Source organism: Lepisma saccharinum, chromosome 11, assembly GCF_977018435.1.
Source record: "Lepisma saccharinum chromosome 11, izLepSacc3.1, whole genome shotgun sequence".
Lineage (NCBI taxonomy): Eukaryota > Metazoa > Arthropoda > Insecta > Zygentoma > Lepismatidae > Lepisma > Lepisma saccharinum.
Window position 1 is genome coordinate 24,260,688 of NC_139239.1, and position 19,483 is coordinate 24,280,170.

General features: G+C 38.2%; 2 protein-coding genes across 2 annotated transcripts; both read left to right on the plus strand.

Annotated features, from left to right (window-relative positions):
* Positions 1-3,104: 3,104 nt before the first annotated feature.
* Positions 3,105-15,072, plus strand: LOC145994680 (cytochrome b-c1 complex subunit 10-like). Its single transcript, XM_083130823.1, has 3 exons — positions 3,105-3,251; positions 13,040-13,200; positions 14,934-15,072. Exons 1-2 carry the CDS (start codon positions 3,127-3,129, stop codon positions 13,170-13,172), a joined length of 258 nt encoding a protein of 85 aa, XP_082986949.1. The 5' UTR covers positions 3,105-3,126; the 3' UTR covers positions 13,173-13,200; positions 14,934-15,072.
* Positions 15,073-15,074: 2 nt separating this feature from the next.
* Positions 15,075-15,929, plus strand: l(1)G0004 (RNA-binding protein pno1). Its single transcript, XM_083130822.1, has one exon. It carries the CDS (start codon positions 15,075-15,077, stop codon positions 15,801-15,803), a length of 729 nt encoding a protein of 242 aa, XP_082986948.1. The 3' UTR covers positions 15,804-15,929.
* Positions 15,930-19,483: the final 3,554 nt, after the last annotated feature.

Consider the following 19,483-nt stretch of genomic DNA (forward strand, 5'->3'; position numbering starts at 1 on the left):
AGATCGTCTGCGAGTTCCACGATGCCTTGCCCGAGGATACCCTATGCAGTGTCATCCTGATTGCAGAGAAGTCCTTCGCCTACGACGTGAAGAACGAGAGGGTCACAGAGCAGTTTTAATAAGTTTTTAACATCTTTTCTTGCACAATAAGAAATTTTTTGTACTAGCACAATCAGTTACAATGGCACAATACGAATTTCACTAGTTCAGATCAGTTACAAATGTCAATTTCATTAGTTATCAGTTACAATATCTTTTTTGCACTATAGCACGAGAGACAATCAGAAAATTTGCACAAAAAAATTTGTTGTTGTTTTTACACGTGAAAATTAACAATAAATTTTTTTTTTTATCGTTTCAGATGCTGTCGAAACATCAAAAACACATACACACATACTAGAAAAATAAGCATGCAACTTTATTTGTAACACACACACATATTCTCCATCTTCAGCAAGAAAATATTATAATAAACATAATTATTTTTATCTATATCTCACAATAAAACTCTATATCCAAAAATATCACAACATCAAATAACACTAGAGTTGTTAGTACACGTTGCATGTATTACGGAGGTCCTCTGTAGAGTTTCATAGAAGTTTGAGAAAAAAAAAACCATGAAACTCTACAGAGGCATGACTTTGTTAGCCGCGGCCATTAGAACTGTGTTGGGCACCACGCACCCTCGCGAGGTTATAGGGGCCAGGTATCCTAAAAAAACAACAATTATTATTTTGTTTGTTTGCTTGCGCCACAATACAGGTGTGTGCGCGCGTGTGTGTGGCACATCGTTCCCCCGAGAGAGGTTTACAAAGGTCACGATATACGGAGTTGGAAAATTACGATATGGCGCATTCGCTTATTACTGTTGCCAGCCATAAATCTCACTCTCCCTCTCTTCATCTTACACCAACGTTGGCATCTCTATTTTTTTTTTAGTTGTAAGTAAATTGCCAACACACTCTAGTTAATAATGCTACATATTATACACACACACGCACACACATACTGCGTTGCCATCCACCCATCTCTCTCTTTTTTACGGCAGTGCCGGCTCTCCTTGCCCAGTGTGTGCAGGTTGGCAAAAATTGCTTTATGCGCTGTAAGGCAAGCCTCAAGCAAAATTGCCAGCTCCTTGCTTTAGGTTAGGTTAGACCAAAAAAAATCTTGGTGATTTTTTTTCGAGTGAGGAGTTGGCAACGCTGATCTCCACTTGAGGGCGGTCAACCGGGTTGATTGCACAATCAAAATTGCCAGCTCGTTGCTCTAGGTTAGGTTAGACCAAAAAAAATCTTGGTGATTTTTTTTCGAGTGAGGAGTTGGCAACGCTGATCTCCACTTGAGGGCGGTCAACCGGGTTGATTGCACAAGCAAAGTTGCCAGCTCCTTGCTTTAGGTTAGGTTAGAGCAAAAAAGGCTGTGGGTAAGCTGTCGGTTGTTTAACTCTTCCCTTTCTCTTTTTTTTTCTTGTAAAAGGCTATAGCAAAAGTACCAGTGGGTTGGCAACCTTGCTTTATGCACTGTAAGGCAAGCCTCAAGCAAGGTTGCCACCTCCTTGCTTTAGGTTAGGTTAGACCTAAAAACAAAAACCTTGGTGATTTTTTCGAGTGAGGAGTTGGCAACACTGCGAGAAAATACCTCAAGCAAGGTTGCCACCTCCTTGCTTTAGGTTAGGTTAGACCCAAAAACAAAAACCTTGGTGATTTTTTCGAGTGAGGAGCTGGCAACACTGCGCGCGAAAAGTAGGTCAAAAGGCCGTTCTAGGATCGGCGGTTTCACCTACTCTCATTGTAGGTTAGTTTTAATCCGTAAAACATCGTAAAAAACAAATTACGCTGAGAGTAGAAGCCTATTAGCAGGTCGTAGTAGATTACACTGAGGGGGGCCTTACAGTAAGAGGGGGGTAGCCTTATAGGAAAATGTCGTAAGTCATTTCAAATGTAGGTCAAAAAAACGAGATGGCATAAAAAATAGCTTAAAAAGTGATGCCAGAGCTTTTTCTGTCCATTTTTTCTTTCATTGTAGGTTAGTTTAGTGCGTAAAACGTCGTAAAATAAAAAGTAGGTCAAAAGACGTGCCCAGAGTCGCCGGTTTCACCTACTTATATATATATTACCCGTCCCGATCCAAAACATTCTGTCCCGCACACCCCTACTCTCCTCAGTACCAGTACAAAGCAGGGGTCACATAAACAGATTCGTAAATATGCGACATCGCCCGGACGGATTTCTTCAAATTTACAGGAGAAAGTACTTACTGAAATGAGTTTCTTTAGCATTCTGGACGTTCTTGGAGGTATTTTCTTTCACGGGGAAACTAAAAACTTCATATTTGAATGCTACCGAACAAGAATTAATCACTTTTTGCGTAAGAAACTTGCATTGCCTCCAATATTATCATGATATTATGCCGTTGTTTCCATTGTGTGCGTGCAAATGTGCGAGAGCGTCGAAAGTCACACGGTGCCGTCAGTGTTTCCAAACGTGCATTTTTTTAACGATAATTTTGTTTCTTTTTTAACTATGCTTACCTAACCTAACCCAACCAAACCTAACCTTGCCAGAAATGGTTTTTGGGGTTATCGTGAATGGTTTTTGGGGCTATCCGTCAGTGGTTTGTGATGACATAATGAACACGAAAGTAGGTATTTTTCGGTTAGGAAGGTTGAAACACTGCATACCCACTCCGAAACGACAAAATACAAGCACAGCGCGATGATCCATGACGAGTGCATGCCATATTGTCTGTTACCCAAGCGGAACAAGGAAGACAAATAATCACTCGTAATATGAAAAGTTGACACTATTTTATGGAAAAAGGCATAACTTCACCTTAAAGAATGTTTCGCAATGCAGAAAACGTAAGTACCAGTGGTAAAATTAAGGAAATAAATGAGTTAAAGGTGTCCGGGCGTTATCGCATATTTACCAACAGATTTTCACGCTTCACCATTGTTGATAATTGAATTTCATGAAAGTTTGGGACAAAAAGCATGGAAGAAATCACTTTCAATGGAAAAATCGAACATTTGGCCAAACTGGTAACTTACCAACTGAAGAGGCCAAAATTACAGTTTCTGGAGTGCAAAAAGAAGAAAAGGAATGTTTCCAATTTTAGTCCCTCATGAGTAGTCTGTGCTCGTTCACTTATCTTTGGTCCCCTGATTTTCTTTCGCGAAGGAGAATGGCCACGCTACCAGGTCCACTTAGGCTCATTGGTAAAAAACATTTCGAAATTGCATCTGCCTGGTAAGTCTGTTGACAGCAGCTGTTGTGAAAATTTTGTATGAAAGTTGTAGTTACGTAAGTTAAAGAAGCAATTATTGGGCTCATCCCCATTAGTAGTACTAGAACCGTGAGGCAAAGCATGTGGAATCCCATTCGCAACTTAATTTTAATATTGTTAGTTTACATTTAGTTATTATTTTTCATCATAGCTAATACCGTACACAGTAATAGGCTACATACATGTTTCCAATGCAGTAGTTGCTTAACTATTGGCAACAGAAAAACAAATTCTTAACGTGCAAGATAGAAACATCCATGCGTTGGACCTACTTCGGGTTCGTAATGTAAATTTAGCAATTGTAGTATCGTCCAATTTTCAGGTATTAAGCGCTGGTATTGGCTGGTTTCTAAATATTTCGGTAACATTATCGTATGGGCAAAACGGATTCCTTGAAATTTCCTTCAAATTTACAGGAGAAAGTACTTACGGTAATCATTTTCTTGAGCGTTTTGGAAGTTCCTGAATGTAGATTTGATCCATTTTAATGTGAATGCGTGTTGTTTTCTGCGAAAATCTCTGTCCGAGACGCTGTTTCTCCTCACGCCATTTGCTTTTTGCATGAGAGTGCAATGTTCCGTGTGTTAAGACGATGCAACCCCGTAGCCAGTGTTTCAGCCTCGCCGTGTTTTCACTAGAACCACCTGTCGTGTTCGGAACAAGCCATTTTTTCCAAATTGGTGTCACTTATCGCACAACATTGTAGCAACATTGTGTTCCGATGTCACAGGAGAGAGGTTTTTTTATATTTTTTCTTTGTAATTATGCTAATGGAACCTAACCTAACAGGCCTAACCTAACCACGTAGGCATTCCTCGTCTGACGTCAATATTCAATGTTGCAAGATGGTTGTGCGTAAAGGAAGAGCATTAACAAATTTCGAAAGAAAGATGGTTCCGACCCGAATGGGTGTCACTTATCGCACAACACCCTAGCAACATTGTGTTCTGACGTCACAGGAGAGACCTTTTTCATGTTAGGCAATACAAAGGTAACGCGTCTCTTAGCGAAAATATTATTTTTTCTTTGTATTTATGCTAATGGAACCTAACCTAACAGGCCTAACCTAACCACGTAGGCATTCCTCGTCTGACGTCAATGTTCAAGGTTGCAAGAGTGTTGTGCGTAAAGGAAGAGCATTAACGAATTGCGAAAGAAAGATTGTTCCGAATTGCGAAAGGAAGATGGACAATGAACGTGGTAAATCGCAAGGTTATTTCACAAGTTCTACACGTAAATGCGACGTATTAGCATAATTTCAAATAGGGGCACGAAAGTAGATATTTTCCGGTGAACGAGGTTGCACCACTGCATAAATCGACAAAACACTCTCAGAACGCCCCCTAAACCAGTATGCTATCACGGCCATAATGTGTTACAGATTCGAAACAACAAGTAACAGTAAGTACTCGTAAATAGAGAAAATAAACATTATCTTAGTTAGAAATGCATTATTTCGCCTTAAGAAATGTTCCGCAACACGTTAGCAATGTAAAGAAGTCCGAAATATATGATTCGGAGGTGTTTTGCCCATACGATAATAGTACCAATATTTCTATTTGTGTACAATGTGCAATAACTAACTAACTAACTCACTAGCCTTCTTAAACCCGAAGGTTCATGGCTGCAGCAACACAGGCCTTCCATCTGTCCCTATCTTGAGCAAGATCTATATATTCTTTTCCATCCCTACCGATTTTCTTTAGGTCCATCTCAACGTTGTACCTCCATCTTCGTCTTGGCCTTCCTACAGGTCTCTTACCATCAGGTTTCCCAACAAGAATCCTGTAAACTCCTTTTTCCTCTCCCATTCGTGCCACATGGCCTGCCCACCTAAGTCTTCTTGATTTAATTATTCTAATAATATCTGTGCATGAATACAAATTATGTAGTTCTAGTTATTTTTCAACATAGCTAATATCGTACACAGTAATAGGCTATGCGTAACTATTGGCAACAGAAAAACAAATTCTTAATATGCAAGATAGAAACATCCATGCGTTGGAGCTACTTCGGATAAAAAGGTAAAGTGCTCCCCTGTGCTTAGCACCACGTCATGAAGGCATATAGGGGGTGTGGGGGTAAGGTCCCAGACTTCCTTGATTTGGTCGTGAGTGGGGGTGATGATATCAGCATCACGCCCCTGACCGCCTTTACCCCCCCAGGGTTTCCCCCAGGTACCCATGTTATTCGACGCTGGGTCGTAATGTAAATTTAGCAATTGTAGTATCGTCCAATTTTCAGGTATTAAGCATTGGTATTGGCTGGTTTCTAAATATTTCTATTTGTGTACAATGTGCATTAACTAACTAACTAACTCTCTAGCCTTCGTACATGGCTGCAGCAACACAGGCCTTCCATCTGTCCCTACCTTGAGCAAGATCTATATATTCTTTTCCATCCCTACCGATTTTCTTTAGGTCCATCTCAACGTTGTCCCTCCATCTTTGTCTTGGCCTTCCTATAGGTATCTTACCATCAGTTTTCCCAACAAGAATCCTGTGAACTCCTCTTTCCTCTCCCATTCGTGCCACATGGCCTGCCCACCTAAGTCTTCTTGATTTAATTATTCTAATAATATCTGGGCATGAATACAAATTATGTAGTTCTAAATTATGTAACATTCTCCACTCACCTGTCTCCTCATCCCTTTTAGGTCCAAATATTTTCCTAAGGATCTTATTTTCAAATACCCTCAATTTATGTTCCTCTTTCAATGTAAGGGTCCACACGTTTCACACCCATATAATACTACAGGCAAAATTACTGTTTTGTATATTTTAACATTTAGTTTCTTAGATATTAAACGAGAAGACAAAAGTTTATGAAGAGAGAAGTAACCTGCATTTCCTGAATTAAGCCTACTTTTTATTTTCTCTTTAATATAATTTTCATTTGTTAATATTACTCCTAAGTATTTGAATTTGGAAACTGGTTCAAACGAGTTATCAATAATTAGATTTTGATTATTACCTAACACTTGGTTTCGGCCTGTAAGCATATATTTAGTTTTCTTTTTGTTAACTTCCAAACCTATCTCTTTCGCAGTTTTGAAAAATTCTAGCGTTATTCTTAATTGTATTTATATCAACCCCTAATAAGTCTACATCATCAGCATATGCTAACAACTGAGTCATACCATTTAATTTTAGTCCTTCGTTAGTTTCTTTTACCTTCCTAACAGCATATTGTAAGACAAAATTAAAGAGCAATGGAGATAATGCATCTCCTTGTTTTAACCCATCATAAATTGCAAATTTGTCACACACATTAATACCCACACGAATTTTACTTTCTGTTTCACTGGTGCATACTTTTATCATACTATCAAGCTTCTTAGGTATTCCAAACTCTACTAATATATTATATAATTTATCTCTTTTGACCGAATCATATGCTTTTTTGAAATCAATGAATAGCTGATGGACATTTTGGTTGTATTCCCACTTTTTTCAAGTGTGTGTCTGATGTGAAAAATTTGATCTGTTACGTTTAAATCCACATTGATAATCACTTATAATTTCATTAGCATATGGGGTTAGTCTTGTTAAAAGAATGGTAGATAATATTTTATATGTTGTTGAGAGTAGAGAAATTCCACGCTAATTATTGCAATTCATTTTATCACCTTTTTTAACTAAATACAGGAACAATTATGGATTCTTTCCACTGTTGAGGGATTTCTTCTTTATTCCATATTAAACAAATTAATTTATGAATTTGACATATTAACGAATTCCCACCATATTTAATTAACTCAGCTGGTATTAAATCAATGCCAGGTGCTTTGCTATTCTTTAGCCTTTTAATAACATCTTTAACTTCAGTCAACTTAGGTTCTGGAACTAAAGTTTCTGCTGTGTGTACTTCATTTACTTCTGATTTATCTCCTACATGAACATTTAAAAGGTCATTGAAGTAGTTCTTCCATCTATTTAGAATATCGCTTGGGTCTGCTAGAAAATCACAGTCTTTATCTTTTATCAAGTTTACTTTAGGTTGCCACCCCTTTCTAAATTCATTTACACCTTTATATAAATCTCTGGTATTTTTGTTTTTGCTGTTTGTTTCAATTTCTTACAATGTGCAATGTAGAAATTCCGCATCCAGTTTAATTTATTACCACAAATCGAAAATTTACCCGGAAAGTGGGGAAAATGTACCCTGTTGTAAATGAATAAATTGAGGACTAAAAGTGGTATACGTTGTAAGTGCCAAAAGCGAAACTGTTGGGAAATCGCATCGTTCCGCACATCAGCCGGTAAGAACGTACACACTAGTGACCTCGTTATACGCCCTTTGAACTACTTAAGAGGGCTACCAGCCACATTTCACGTTTACCACATTATAAAGCATGGCACATTTCACAGTTTTAACGTGGAAAACTGTGTTTGAATTATTGTGGCACTTACAGAGTTTACCAATTTTAGTCTTCAATTATGTGTAGTTATTTTGTATCTGCTGTATGAAACCTTGTTTATATGTAAATTAGTCTCTGAACCACACACACTATATATGCTCATGTTCCATATCCATCAATAAATAAAACAGCAAGATGAAATGAGGTTTTTTCTTTCCCCGATTGATCTTTCATCAACGCTTTTGCCCCCCCCCCCCAAATTAAAGGGTCTGCGCATGCCTATGGTCACATATTAACGACAAGTAGCTGTTAATGTTACCAAGGGGGCTCACAAAGGATCCAGGTGGCAGTTGCCCCCCCCCCCCCCCAAGATATATATGGGAAAAGTTCATGTAATTTGAATGGTGAAATTGTAGCAATATTTTATTAAATGTTAAGTATCTTCGAAACTGCTGGAATTTCTTTATTTTCTTTCTTTTGCATTTCTAACGTACTATTCTGGAATGCGGAACATTTCTTTAGGTGAAAGAATGAATTTCTAACGAAAAGAATGTCTATTTCTTACATTTACGAGTACTTACTGTTACTCGTTATTTTGATTCTGTAACACACATTATGGCGATGGCGTACTGGTTCAACGCACGTTGTGAGAGTGTTTTGTCGATTTATGCAGTGTTTCAATCTTGTTCACAGAAAATACCTACTTTCATGCCCAGATTTGAAATTTTGCTAATACCTCGCAAACCATTGACGTTAGCCCCACGAACCATTTTCCGTAAGGTTAGGTTAGGCAAGCATTGTTAAAAAAAAGTAGAAAATACTCTACACGTCATGTTATAGTGAAAACACGGTGAGTTTGAAATACTGACTGCGGGGTTTACGTCATCTAACACACGGAACATTGTGCTCTCGTGCAGAAAGCAAATGGCGGCAGCAGAAACAGCATATTGGACAGAGATTTTCGCATTAAAATGTGTGGGTGGCTGCTACGAGAAACTGACATGGCCGCAAGTAGACTTCCGCCTTGCAACTTTAAAGGGCTGTATTTCCACTTTAAATGGCTGTACACTCATAAATATCTGTTTCCGCGATCGAGAATTTTGTTTTTCACAATTTCCAACACACAATCTTCCTAAAAAAAGAAAATCACTACTGAATCGAGGGTGTGGGATTTCCGGATGGACCCTTTTATTCTAGAATGTTAAGTTTTTTGACCTGCCCAGTTTTTTTTCAAGTGCGGAACTCAAGTAAACATCTTTTCCATGATGTATTATAGTATTTATCTTCTATAAAACTGGACTTATTAAATTTGTTCTTCCTTACAGAATGTCATTTATGAGTTCAATGGCTTTTATCATTGCATGCAGTTCTTCATTTCAAATATTTTAATGCCAGCTGTGATTTGTTCTTCCTTACAGAATGTCATTTATGAGTTCAATGGCTTTTATCATTGCATGCAGTTCTTCATTTCAAATATTTTAATGCCAGCTGTGTTTGGTCTGAAAGAGAAGATCACTCCAAAGGAGCATGTTGACTTTGTCCAAATAGGTTGTTTCACAATAAAACGCCCTTGTAATGAAGGCGTCCCTGGTTCAACGCCTGGTGGAGATATATTGCACAGTGGTTCGGATCCCACTTTAAACTGTAGGTCCAGTCTTCATTAGCCTATCTGTGCATAAAGTGTACATAAAACAACAATTCAAACCATAATAAAATGATCAGAAAAAAAAGCTCTGCGATCTGGTCAGATATAACAACTGAGCCGTGATCCTCTCCATTAAGAGTTGTGGGCGATGGCAGAGGAGTGACCTGACTCAATGCTAAGTGGATTTTTGGCATGCTCATTAGTTTCCAGATAAAATAGATGAGCAGCATGTCAATGCATGAAAGTCTCGCATATCAAGGGATAAGCAAGACTTCAGCTTTTTTTTCAGTGAGGCCTACCCGATGGTGCATTGATAGCATAGTCTCCTTGAAATCAAGGGGTCCCAGGTTCGATATCTGTTGGAGGCACATAGTGGTTTGGATTCCACTTTAAACTGTAGGTCCAATCTCGATTAGCCTTATTCTGCATAGAGTAGACTTAATGAATCTTTTGTCAGTGATTCTCATCTCACCCATAAAGTCAATGATTATGGAAGTAACAGGGATTAAGAAAACCAATCCTTCTGATGCTTATGGTGTTGGAATGTCTTCAATGTCGAGTATTGTTGGTAAAAATTTGGCGAATGTCAAGTTTGAACAAAATAAGAGGTAATCACTGGAGCAGTGACTTCTGAAGTGAAAATCAGATGTGTTGTATCCAGTTGATCCAGAGTTTTATTTAATAAATTATTTTACTAAAAAAAATCACAAGAACAATTCGGAGAAAACTTGAAGTACAAACTTGCCCCATACCAGTTATAGCTGATGAGGTAGGGATGTAGACAACCAAAAAGCTCCTCTTTGTACCACTCTCTGAAAGTATCACAACAGACAAAGAAGCTGCACCACCAGAGATTCTTCACATTATACCCTGTAGACACTTAAAGATTGCGCAAGGGGACTTATAGCTGTAGAAAAATTCGGATAGAATGTTCAATAACGTGTTCAAAATCTGACACTGTTGCATTTACTTCTTAAGATTGGTTTCCAAAAGACTCGTGCCTCTTCCATTTGAAAGCTCCCTTCCCCTTCTATACTCTGTCCAGGGAATCTCTGGAACAAGGCTGCGTGTTACATTAGAGAAGGGGAGAAAGCTTGTGGGCAGGGCAAAGCCATACATGCTCCTGTAAGCGGTTAGTAGCTGCAGTTATTTTCCCTCCACCATGCAATTCTGTTCTGTCTCACGCGTTCATTGGTTGAGTTACTGTCTTCTCGAGTTACTACTTAGGCAGTGGCAGACCTCGCACCAGAGATTCCCGGGACAGAGTATAGAAGACTAACAGAGCTTTCAGATGGAAGCGGCACATGTCTCTTGAAACCAAATTTAAGAAATAAATGCAACTTTTTGAACTGAAGTGACACGGCAAGCTGCACATGGCACTCCAACTGGGCCTTGTTTTCAATACCATGCTTTGCAGCACCTCGTCAGTTGTGCACGCATACATGGTGAATGTTTTCCTTTAGACTAAAGAAGGCCGTATCATCACTTAGCTTTGAAGTCCGTGTGTAGGTTGTTGCCTGTCGTCTTCACTTCGATCTGAAAGATCACGTCAATTCTGGTGATGTATTTCACATTCACTTACATTCTTGCTGGTTCAAGCATAAATACAGACATTATGTTCTGTGATGCACAGCTGCGGCTGTAGCTCGGTAGACGACCCGGTAGAGCATGGATTCTAAGCAAAAAGTCGCCGGAGTTGAAATAAATTTTGATATGCTCGCCTACCTCACCAAGTCGCCAGCCAATGCCCACGAGCTCTGCACTAGAAGAAGGTGATGCATTGGAAAAATGCAAATCGTCTACTTTATACATATATTATATACACACTCGAAATACTGTACAGACCCTATTACACAAGATATAGACACACATAAAGCAACCTACTATCGCACACACACAGCTACCTACCATCTACGTTGGCCAATGTACCCTAACACATTCCCCCCTGGGCCCAAAATAGTGTTGTGCGCTATCACTCACGAAATCACTGTTGTGGGGGTTGTGGCCACAATCCTACCTTTGTCTGGCTGATGTACGTATGCCATCCTTCGTCCAGCGCTGGTCCATGTGCAGGGTCATAGATTCATGGGGGTCCTCGGGTCAAGTCCCGACAGCATGGGGAAGGAAACCCGGGCAACAACACTATGACTGCGGTCAGTGTGCGGGGTTACACGGCCATACGGTGTCACAGTCCACGGTCACTCGAACACATTCGTAATGGACAGTTCCAAGCCAACTCGGAACCGTACTTCTCTATATAACCAAAGTTTCATGTTAACTCCCCGGAACTACTTCTGTATATCTTCACGGTAGTACATCAAGTGTCCAGAAACTAACTTTTCTATCTCACCGCAGTTCTAAGCCAACTGTCCCACTCTCTCAATCATTGTCCTCCCACGGTCACCTTCGATTCTGGGGTTGCCACATATTTTGGCATCATCCCCTCCTTTGGAATGACCACCGAATCTAAAGGGGGACCAATTGACACTGTTGGATCCGTGGTACCGCTGAAAGCAGCCATGGGGCTGTTGCTCGTCGGGGCCCCAAAGATTTCCTTACTGTCCGGTGCTGCCATCTAGGGACTCCACGCAAACATGCACACACCGATGAACAAAATCTTCATCTCCACTATTTCATTTCCATGTTTTGTGCAGTTATATTAATTAAATATCACCCCCAAATGCACTGTTTCATTGAACATAAATGTTCCCCCTGTATCACACATCTTCCATACAGTATCAAAGTCCCCCCTTTTAATATCAAATACATGGTTCTCATTAACAAGCTGAACTACTACTAAACAAAATTTGAATACTCTTACACACTTAACTTATGCCGATTGTGATTGAAGGAACGTTTTCAACACGGAATATGAAGTATAATTTAGATATGTAGATGGTGAATTTCTAAGGGGGTTTGCGATTGCTGCCGGGGGCAAGCAAAACGTGTTTGGCAACACTGGCATGGCACCTTTCGGCAAAAAACAGACCCCTCCTTGGATGCAAGTGCGGAAAGCAATGAATCAAGGCTTCCCTATACATTTCTGGACAGGAGGAGCGGCAAAACGATGCCCACCAGTGGTTAGGTTCAAGGGGAGATCAGGCGTCGGTCCTGAAAATACTCCATTCTCTAGCGCCCTAATGGTGCTTCCTAGAAGAAATGCACAGAAGATTTTTTGTAGAGAATTTTATGTAGATTAATTTTTGTCATAACCTCTTTCACTGTAAAATGCTTTCCAAATGAGATATTTGCAAAAAACTGATTTTGAGTGCCATTTTACCAAGATGGCGGCCAAATCTGGGGTGGGAGAGGGGCAAAAATTAATATGTTGTTAAGAACAATATTAGGAAGATAATAAAATTTGCTCCAGCTTTCCCTGATTTCTTTCCTTATTGGACCCCAAAAGCATCCCTTGTTGACTGGCCTACATGTAATTCTATTGAAATATGTATGTACATATTACAAAAAAGAGATTTCACAGCATGTGAATACAGTAGAACTCTGGTTTTACGTTCCCGGATTTTAAATTTTACCACATTATATATTCAATCTTGAGGGTGCCAACATGACAATGTTAAAAAAAAAATTCTCGATTTGACATTTTCCCAGCTTGGTCCTCTGAAAAAATCAAGGTTCCACTGTATCATAAGAATAATGGTCCCAACACATATCACATGTGGCTTTAACATGGTTAATTTTGTGTGTGTGGTGTTGTTTTTTCAAAGATTGTTATCTTTGTATTGCAGGGTACCTACAGCATTCACATTTGGTAGTGCTTCATTTGCTGGACTTCTTTACTTCACTGACTGGAAAGTTGTCTTGCAGTATCTTCCTTACTACAACGGAAAGTTCAAGGACCAAGAAGGTGGCTCTTCATAGTTGACACTTGTAGCTAAAGTAGTAGCAGGTGGGTAGTGAAGACATTTGAGATGTTACTTAGATTCTGAAAATAACTGACATTGTTTGTCATTTTATTTCCAGTATGTAAAACTTAGCTAACTCTCTAGACTTCTTAAACCCAAAGGTTTATGACTGCAGCAACACAAGTCTTCCATCTGTCTCTATCCTGGGCAAGATCAATTCAATCTCCTTCATCCTTACAGATTTCCTTTAGGTCCATCTCTACTTAAGTCAAGTAAAATTGTGGTGTACTTAGCTGGTAGCAATAGGTTTTTCCACAGTCTTCTCGATCCCATTCACTAGTCACACTCTTTCATGCCTGGTCGTTCAGGCAAGAATTGTGTACATGACATCACAAGATTTTGTCACTAGATGGCAGGCAAAACATGCTATCACCACCTGGCTACTTAATGTTTATAGTAATTTAAGGGGAATTCAGACTTTGAACATTAAAAGTTGTTGCCTTATCAATAATAATGTCTGTGAAATGAAATGTTTTTGATTTCATTCCAATAGAAAAGCAGTAGTGATCAATCCAGAGGCATTCCTTAAGAGTTTTTTTTTTCTGGAAAGATAGGGTCCGGAACTCTTCCAAGTTGGTTTGTTCTGTTCATCACAAGAACTACTCAAATTATTGTGGCATGTTCAGTTCTACCATGTAGATTGACACACACATTCTTTTCTTAAAATAAAAAATAAATACATCTAGTTTTATTCTCACCTTTAAAAAAGTGTAGGTACAGTGTACCGTTAGAAAAAAAAACACTGCCCTTAGATACATAAAAGAAAGTAACTCAAGATTTCGTAGCAGAGAACCCATGGTTAAGGTGAAATTTTTGTTGGCATTTTCCACTACCATTTCAACATGAAGAAGGTCCACTTCAGACAAAAGCATTTTTCTTAACATTTATGCATGACCAAAATGCTAAAGTGAACAATTTTATGGCATTTCTCAAAAATGGGATCCATCCTATTTCCGTAGCATAACGAATCAGAATCGACCTGTAGGTCACAAGTGAGGATGTAATGTGGGCAGCGTGAGATGTAAAGAATGTATCACTTCACATTTTTAAAAGCTGATAACTAATCAACCAATAGGAATAACACTAATTAAATACATACTTTGTAACGTATACAATGCTTGTATGGAAGAATATTTTAGTCGTTTCAAATGAGAACACCGTGCACTCACCATAGATGGTGTAACTCGATGTACGTTTCGTTTTGTATACATAATACATTGTAATCGCAAAAGGTAACCGATGTGTCACATGAAATGCTTCCGTGTAAATTACTGTCTGCTATAAGATTTTCGGAAGCGTTTACATAGCATTTATACTAGCAAAAATGTTAAAGGAAATGCTCCCATGTAAAATGGGCCTAACCTTATAATGGAAGACATGAACTCTTAACTTATTCCTCAGTTTTACTCAATCCTCTGAACGTGGCTAGTTATTTAACTAGTTGGAACATGTGAAAGGAAAATGCTAATCCAAATTTTAGGCTGTGAAAATAACTTGAACTCTGAAACAGGCAAAATGAAGAAAATATTTATGCATTTTAATGTGGAGAGTAGTCTGGTGTAGTATCTAATTTAAATCATGCTCTGAAAATATGGTAGCTAGAAGTTATCCGTTTGCCAGTTTCGAGTCAGCTTGAAGGTTTTCGTGTTTAGTTAAAAAATGTATAAAATCAAGAATGTTTACAAATTTTAATGTACTGCAATTTTTTTCTTTTCAGGTAGTGACCAACTTTAGAAAATCACCAGTATCATAAATAAGCTGTTTACTACGTGTCTCCCATCTGTGGATATTTGATTTTGTACATATTTTTGTGTTTTTGGTTAGTTTTGATTGTAAAATCTTTTTGCAAAAAACAAAAATGTCTGCTTCACCACCATCACAGAATGTAAACAATGAAAATTTCACTTCTGTTACGTATAAGAGGGGGAGGAAACGTAACATTTCAACAAATGACCAGGGAGAGAAAATGGAAAGCGTCCGTGGAATTGAGGGTAAAAGAAAAAGTGCCATGCCACCAGCTAAAAGAGGGAGACGGGATATTAATGTAGAGACGAGAAAAATTTCCGTGCCAGCACATAGATACACTCCTTTGAGGGAAAACTGGATGAAGATCTTTGAACCGTTAGTTGAGTACCTTCAGTTACAGGTTCGTTTCAATCTTAAGACTCGGCAGGTAGAACTTAAACCTTGCAAGGACACTTCAAATGTAGCCAATTTGCAAAAGGGAGCTGATTTTGTGAAAGCCTTCATCTGTGGTTTTGAAGTAGAGGATGCATTAGCGCTTCTTCGTTTGGAGGATCTTTTCGTAGAGTCATTTGAAATTCAAGATGTAAGACGTCTAAGAGGTGACCATGTTTCTCGTGCAATAGGACGATTGGCAGGAAAAGGAGGAAGGACAAAGTACACCATTGAAAATGTAACAAAAACGCGGATAGTTCTTGCTGATACAAAAATCCACATCTTAGGTTCTTTCCAAAACATCCAGATAGCCAGGAGGTCTATTTGTAATCTTATCCTTGGTAGTCCACCATCCAAAGTGTATGGCCGACTGCGTAACATTGCCAGCAGAATGTCACAACGTATTTAACACCTTGATTTGTTAAGTTCAGTTTTGTCATTCAGTGTCTTGTAATTTATTCAGCCAAAGAAGACATGTGGAAATAGTCAGTGTTACTTGCAGATAGAATAAATTATTTCAAGTTTGGGAACAAAATATGTTTTTTATTTATGTATTTGTTTTACAATAATGTACGCATTAATGCTATATCTGCACAGACTATTTTTTTTGTTTCTTTTCTTTAAAAACTAAAGCATAATGCTTTTTCTATTCAACGTACTTGTGGATTATTTAACTGAAAGAACGAAAATATGTGTGCCCATACATTGTTCTCGCTAACCTGGAAATCATGAAAAGTCAGGGAAGTCAGCTTATGATTGAAAAGGTCATGGGAAAGGCTCAGGATTTTGTAAAAATGTTCAAAAACCAGAATATTAACAATTGTATTAACTTCTTCTCCCAGTTGGTTTAATTTTTCTTTTAATATTAATATTTCATATAAAACTTGTTTTTCTTTTGTCATTGATTTGTAACAATGCTGAATAAACTTGACTCATTTTGATTAGCATGTAAAGTTGAAGACATAACGTGTATGAGTATGTTAAATCATTGTTGTGTGGTCTGGAAAATTACAAAATTTCCAAATCTCAAAATGCGTGGGAAACTTACCAACTTTTTATTTGCATCTTAAGTCACATTTCTGCCACTTTTGGATAATTGTGATTGTGTGAATGAGTGATGATTAGGTGAAATTCATGAACACAATGATTTAACATACTCATACACGTTATGTCTTCAACTTTACATGCTAATCAAAATGAATCAAGTTTATTCAGCATTGTTAAAAATCAATGACAAAAGAAAAACAAGTTTTATAAAGAAGATTCATGCACGGGTTGGGATTTAAACCCAGGTTGGAAGATTGAAAATTGACCACCTAACATGCAGCATCACCAAGCTGGCATTTTTTGCAGGGTGAGTACAGCAACCATAATTGAAGTCGCCCCATAGAATGTATCTTACCAATGGCACAGCTTGTAATCTTTACAAGCGACATCTGTGATAGTAATCATAATGTAGCAGTGCATGTGGTTCTCGCAAGAAATTTATTTTTCATGTTATTTGCAAAAATATGTAATTTTTTTATTTAATTAATTGAGAGGAGGAGGATACAAGTGTGCATAGTGCTGCATACAGAGATTATGTACAGTTTATTCCAGATAAAATTGCACCTTCAATGTAGAGGATGAGTTAGTGTGTCACTTTCATCTAAACAGGAGTGTACCAGTTCATGGTAACATGATGTACAGTCTAGAGAACCCATATAAGTAGAATTAAAATGAATATGTCTTCATTTCAATAATTTCCTTGGGCTTGTAAGATGTTAGGGAAATGTCTAGATGACTTTTCATCTTTTAAGCATTTGGGTAATGCCCCCAGAGTGTGATACTAATAATACATACAAAGTTTAATTTTTGTTAGAAAAAAATATGTATACATCTCCAGAAATGTTCATCACATGTATGAAATTTTTATTAGAAATTCTTTATTCATGGGCGAAGTACAGCCTGTGGCTGCTCTACCACTACTAATATATTCTACTATATTTCTATAGTTACGCTGAAAATCTACTTTCTTCATACAGTTATTTTATTATACACAGGGTGTATGTATCATAATAGAGTTAGCAACTTTAAGAATTTATTTTGACTAATCTATATGGAATACAACAATGATATTTGTTCTGTATCGATCAGTAATACTTTACATTTCTGTGGATGTCTACAGATGTGGTGCTGGTGGAAGCCACATTGAACAAGTTGGTTACTCGATTATTATTGGTTGTAGACATTGTTTATGCACCACTTACATGCAGTTCTTAAGAGACTGATATCTGAAATTCAGATACCTCACAATATACAACATAACACTTTTTAACCTGTGGCAGAACAGCCCTTGAGGGCCAAGTCCTACCTAAGCATAAAATCAAAATTTATTTACTTACGTACAGTGAGTATAGTATATACTTGTCAAAGACAACGTTTCGGTGGCAACTGCCCCCTTCTTCAGGTCAAGAAGTCTGCTTTACGGAAATTCACAAAGCTTCGTCATTTAGAAAGGATATAGGTTTTTACGTGGGCAGGTTAAATGCTAGGATAGCAAATGACTAAAACAGGACTAACCCACATTTTAAAATCCCTTAAAACTCATGTTACTATCCGATCACAATTCACATGTTGACTGGAACTGGTGTGTCAATTTTCCTCCTTCCCCTTCCATTACGTAATTTCAAAGGAGAAGTCTCCTCTGATACCTCCCATTCAATGTCTGGGTTAACCTTGAATCCAGTTTCTTTATATTCAAGTTTTTTTCCATTTTTTCAACATTCCTAGCCATATGTTTACATATAAATGAGGCATCATAAACATACGCGACTTCTCCTTTGAAATCATGTAATGGAAGGGGAAGGAGGAAAATTGACTCATTCGCACCCTCGCGCATTTGAGTACATACCAGTTCCAGTCAACATGTGAATTGTGATCAGATAGTAACACTGGGTTTAACAGTTTTTATATAGTTTTAAGGGATTTTAAAATGTGGGAAAAGTCATGTTCATGTAAAAACCTATCCTTTCTAAATGACGAAGCTTTGTGGATTTCCGTAAAGCCAACTTCTTGACGTGAAGAAGGGGCAGTTGCCACTGAAACGTTGTCTTTGACAAGTATCGTGCGTTCATTTCGATCTGCAGCCGAGAGATCGGGAGAAGCGTGGCGGGCGGCGCTGACGGAGATGCCGACATTTGCGGCCTGTAATGCCCGCTTATTTTTATAGACATATGTAGACATTTATATAAATATTGCAAAACGATCACTAACCTGTGTTATAACATGCAAAAGTTCTTGTGTAATTCATCCAAGTTCTGCTCTTATATGCACAAATAAATACGCTTTAGAAACGATGTTAAGAGCCACAGATAATAAAACATTTTAATCATAGTTTTGACCAGTAACGTCCTGCTTAAGTTTATATCCTTGAAAGAGTTTTGTGCCGATGGGGATCGTTTGGAGGTTCTGAATGTGCAACACTGTATCAAGATTACGCTGTAGAAGAAACCGTTAAAAGTCAATAGTGTTTGTGAGCTTCCTTGCAATCCGAAATCTCAGAGCTCGAGTTTTTTGTTCCTTCGCGACTAGATGAAGACAGAGTTGTAAATATAGTGGCGAGCAATGTAAACCAAGAGCTTGTTAATTTCGTACTGTGCGCAAGAGTGTTATTCTTGGTTACTTGCAGTTACTTGTTTGTGTTATTGTAGTGTGAATGTGTGACGTGTCAGTGAGACGATTGGAATGCCAGCCGTAAGATTCACGAAAACAAACTCGTGTCGAGACGTGTGTAGGTAATTTGTACAGAAATTCCCATGCGTTTCGACTCCACACAGAGATACGGTTAGACATCTTGTCCTTAAATTACGAGAAACTGTATCGTTAAATTTTAAAACACCTAAGCAAAAACGACGGATTCTAACCGAAGCAAAACTCGATGATATTGGTGTAGCGTTAGAACGTTCTCCAAACAAACCTCTACGCCGTGTTTCACAAGAGGTGGGCGTGTCAAAATCATCGGCACATACAGTCACTAAGCTACTAAAATTAAAACCATACTCTTATAACACAGGTTAGTGCTCGTTTTGCAATATTTATATAAATGTC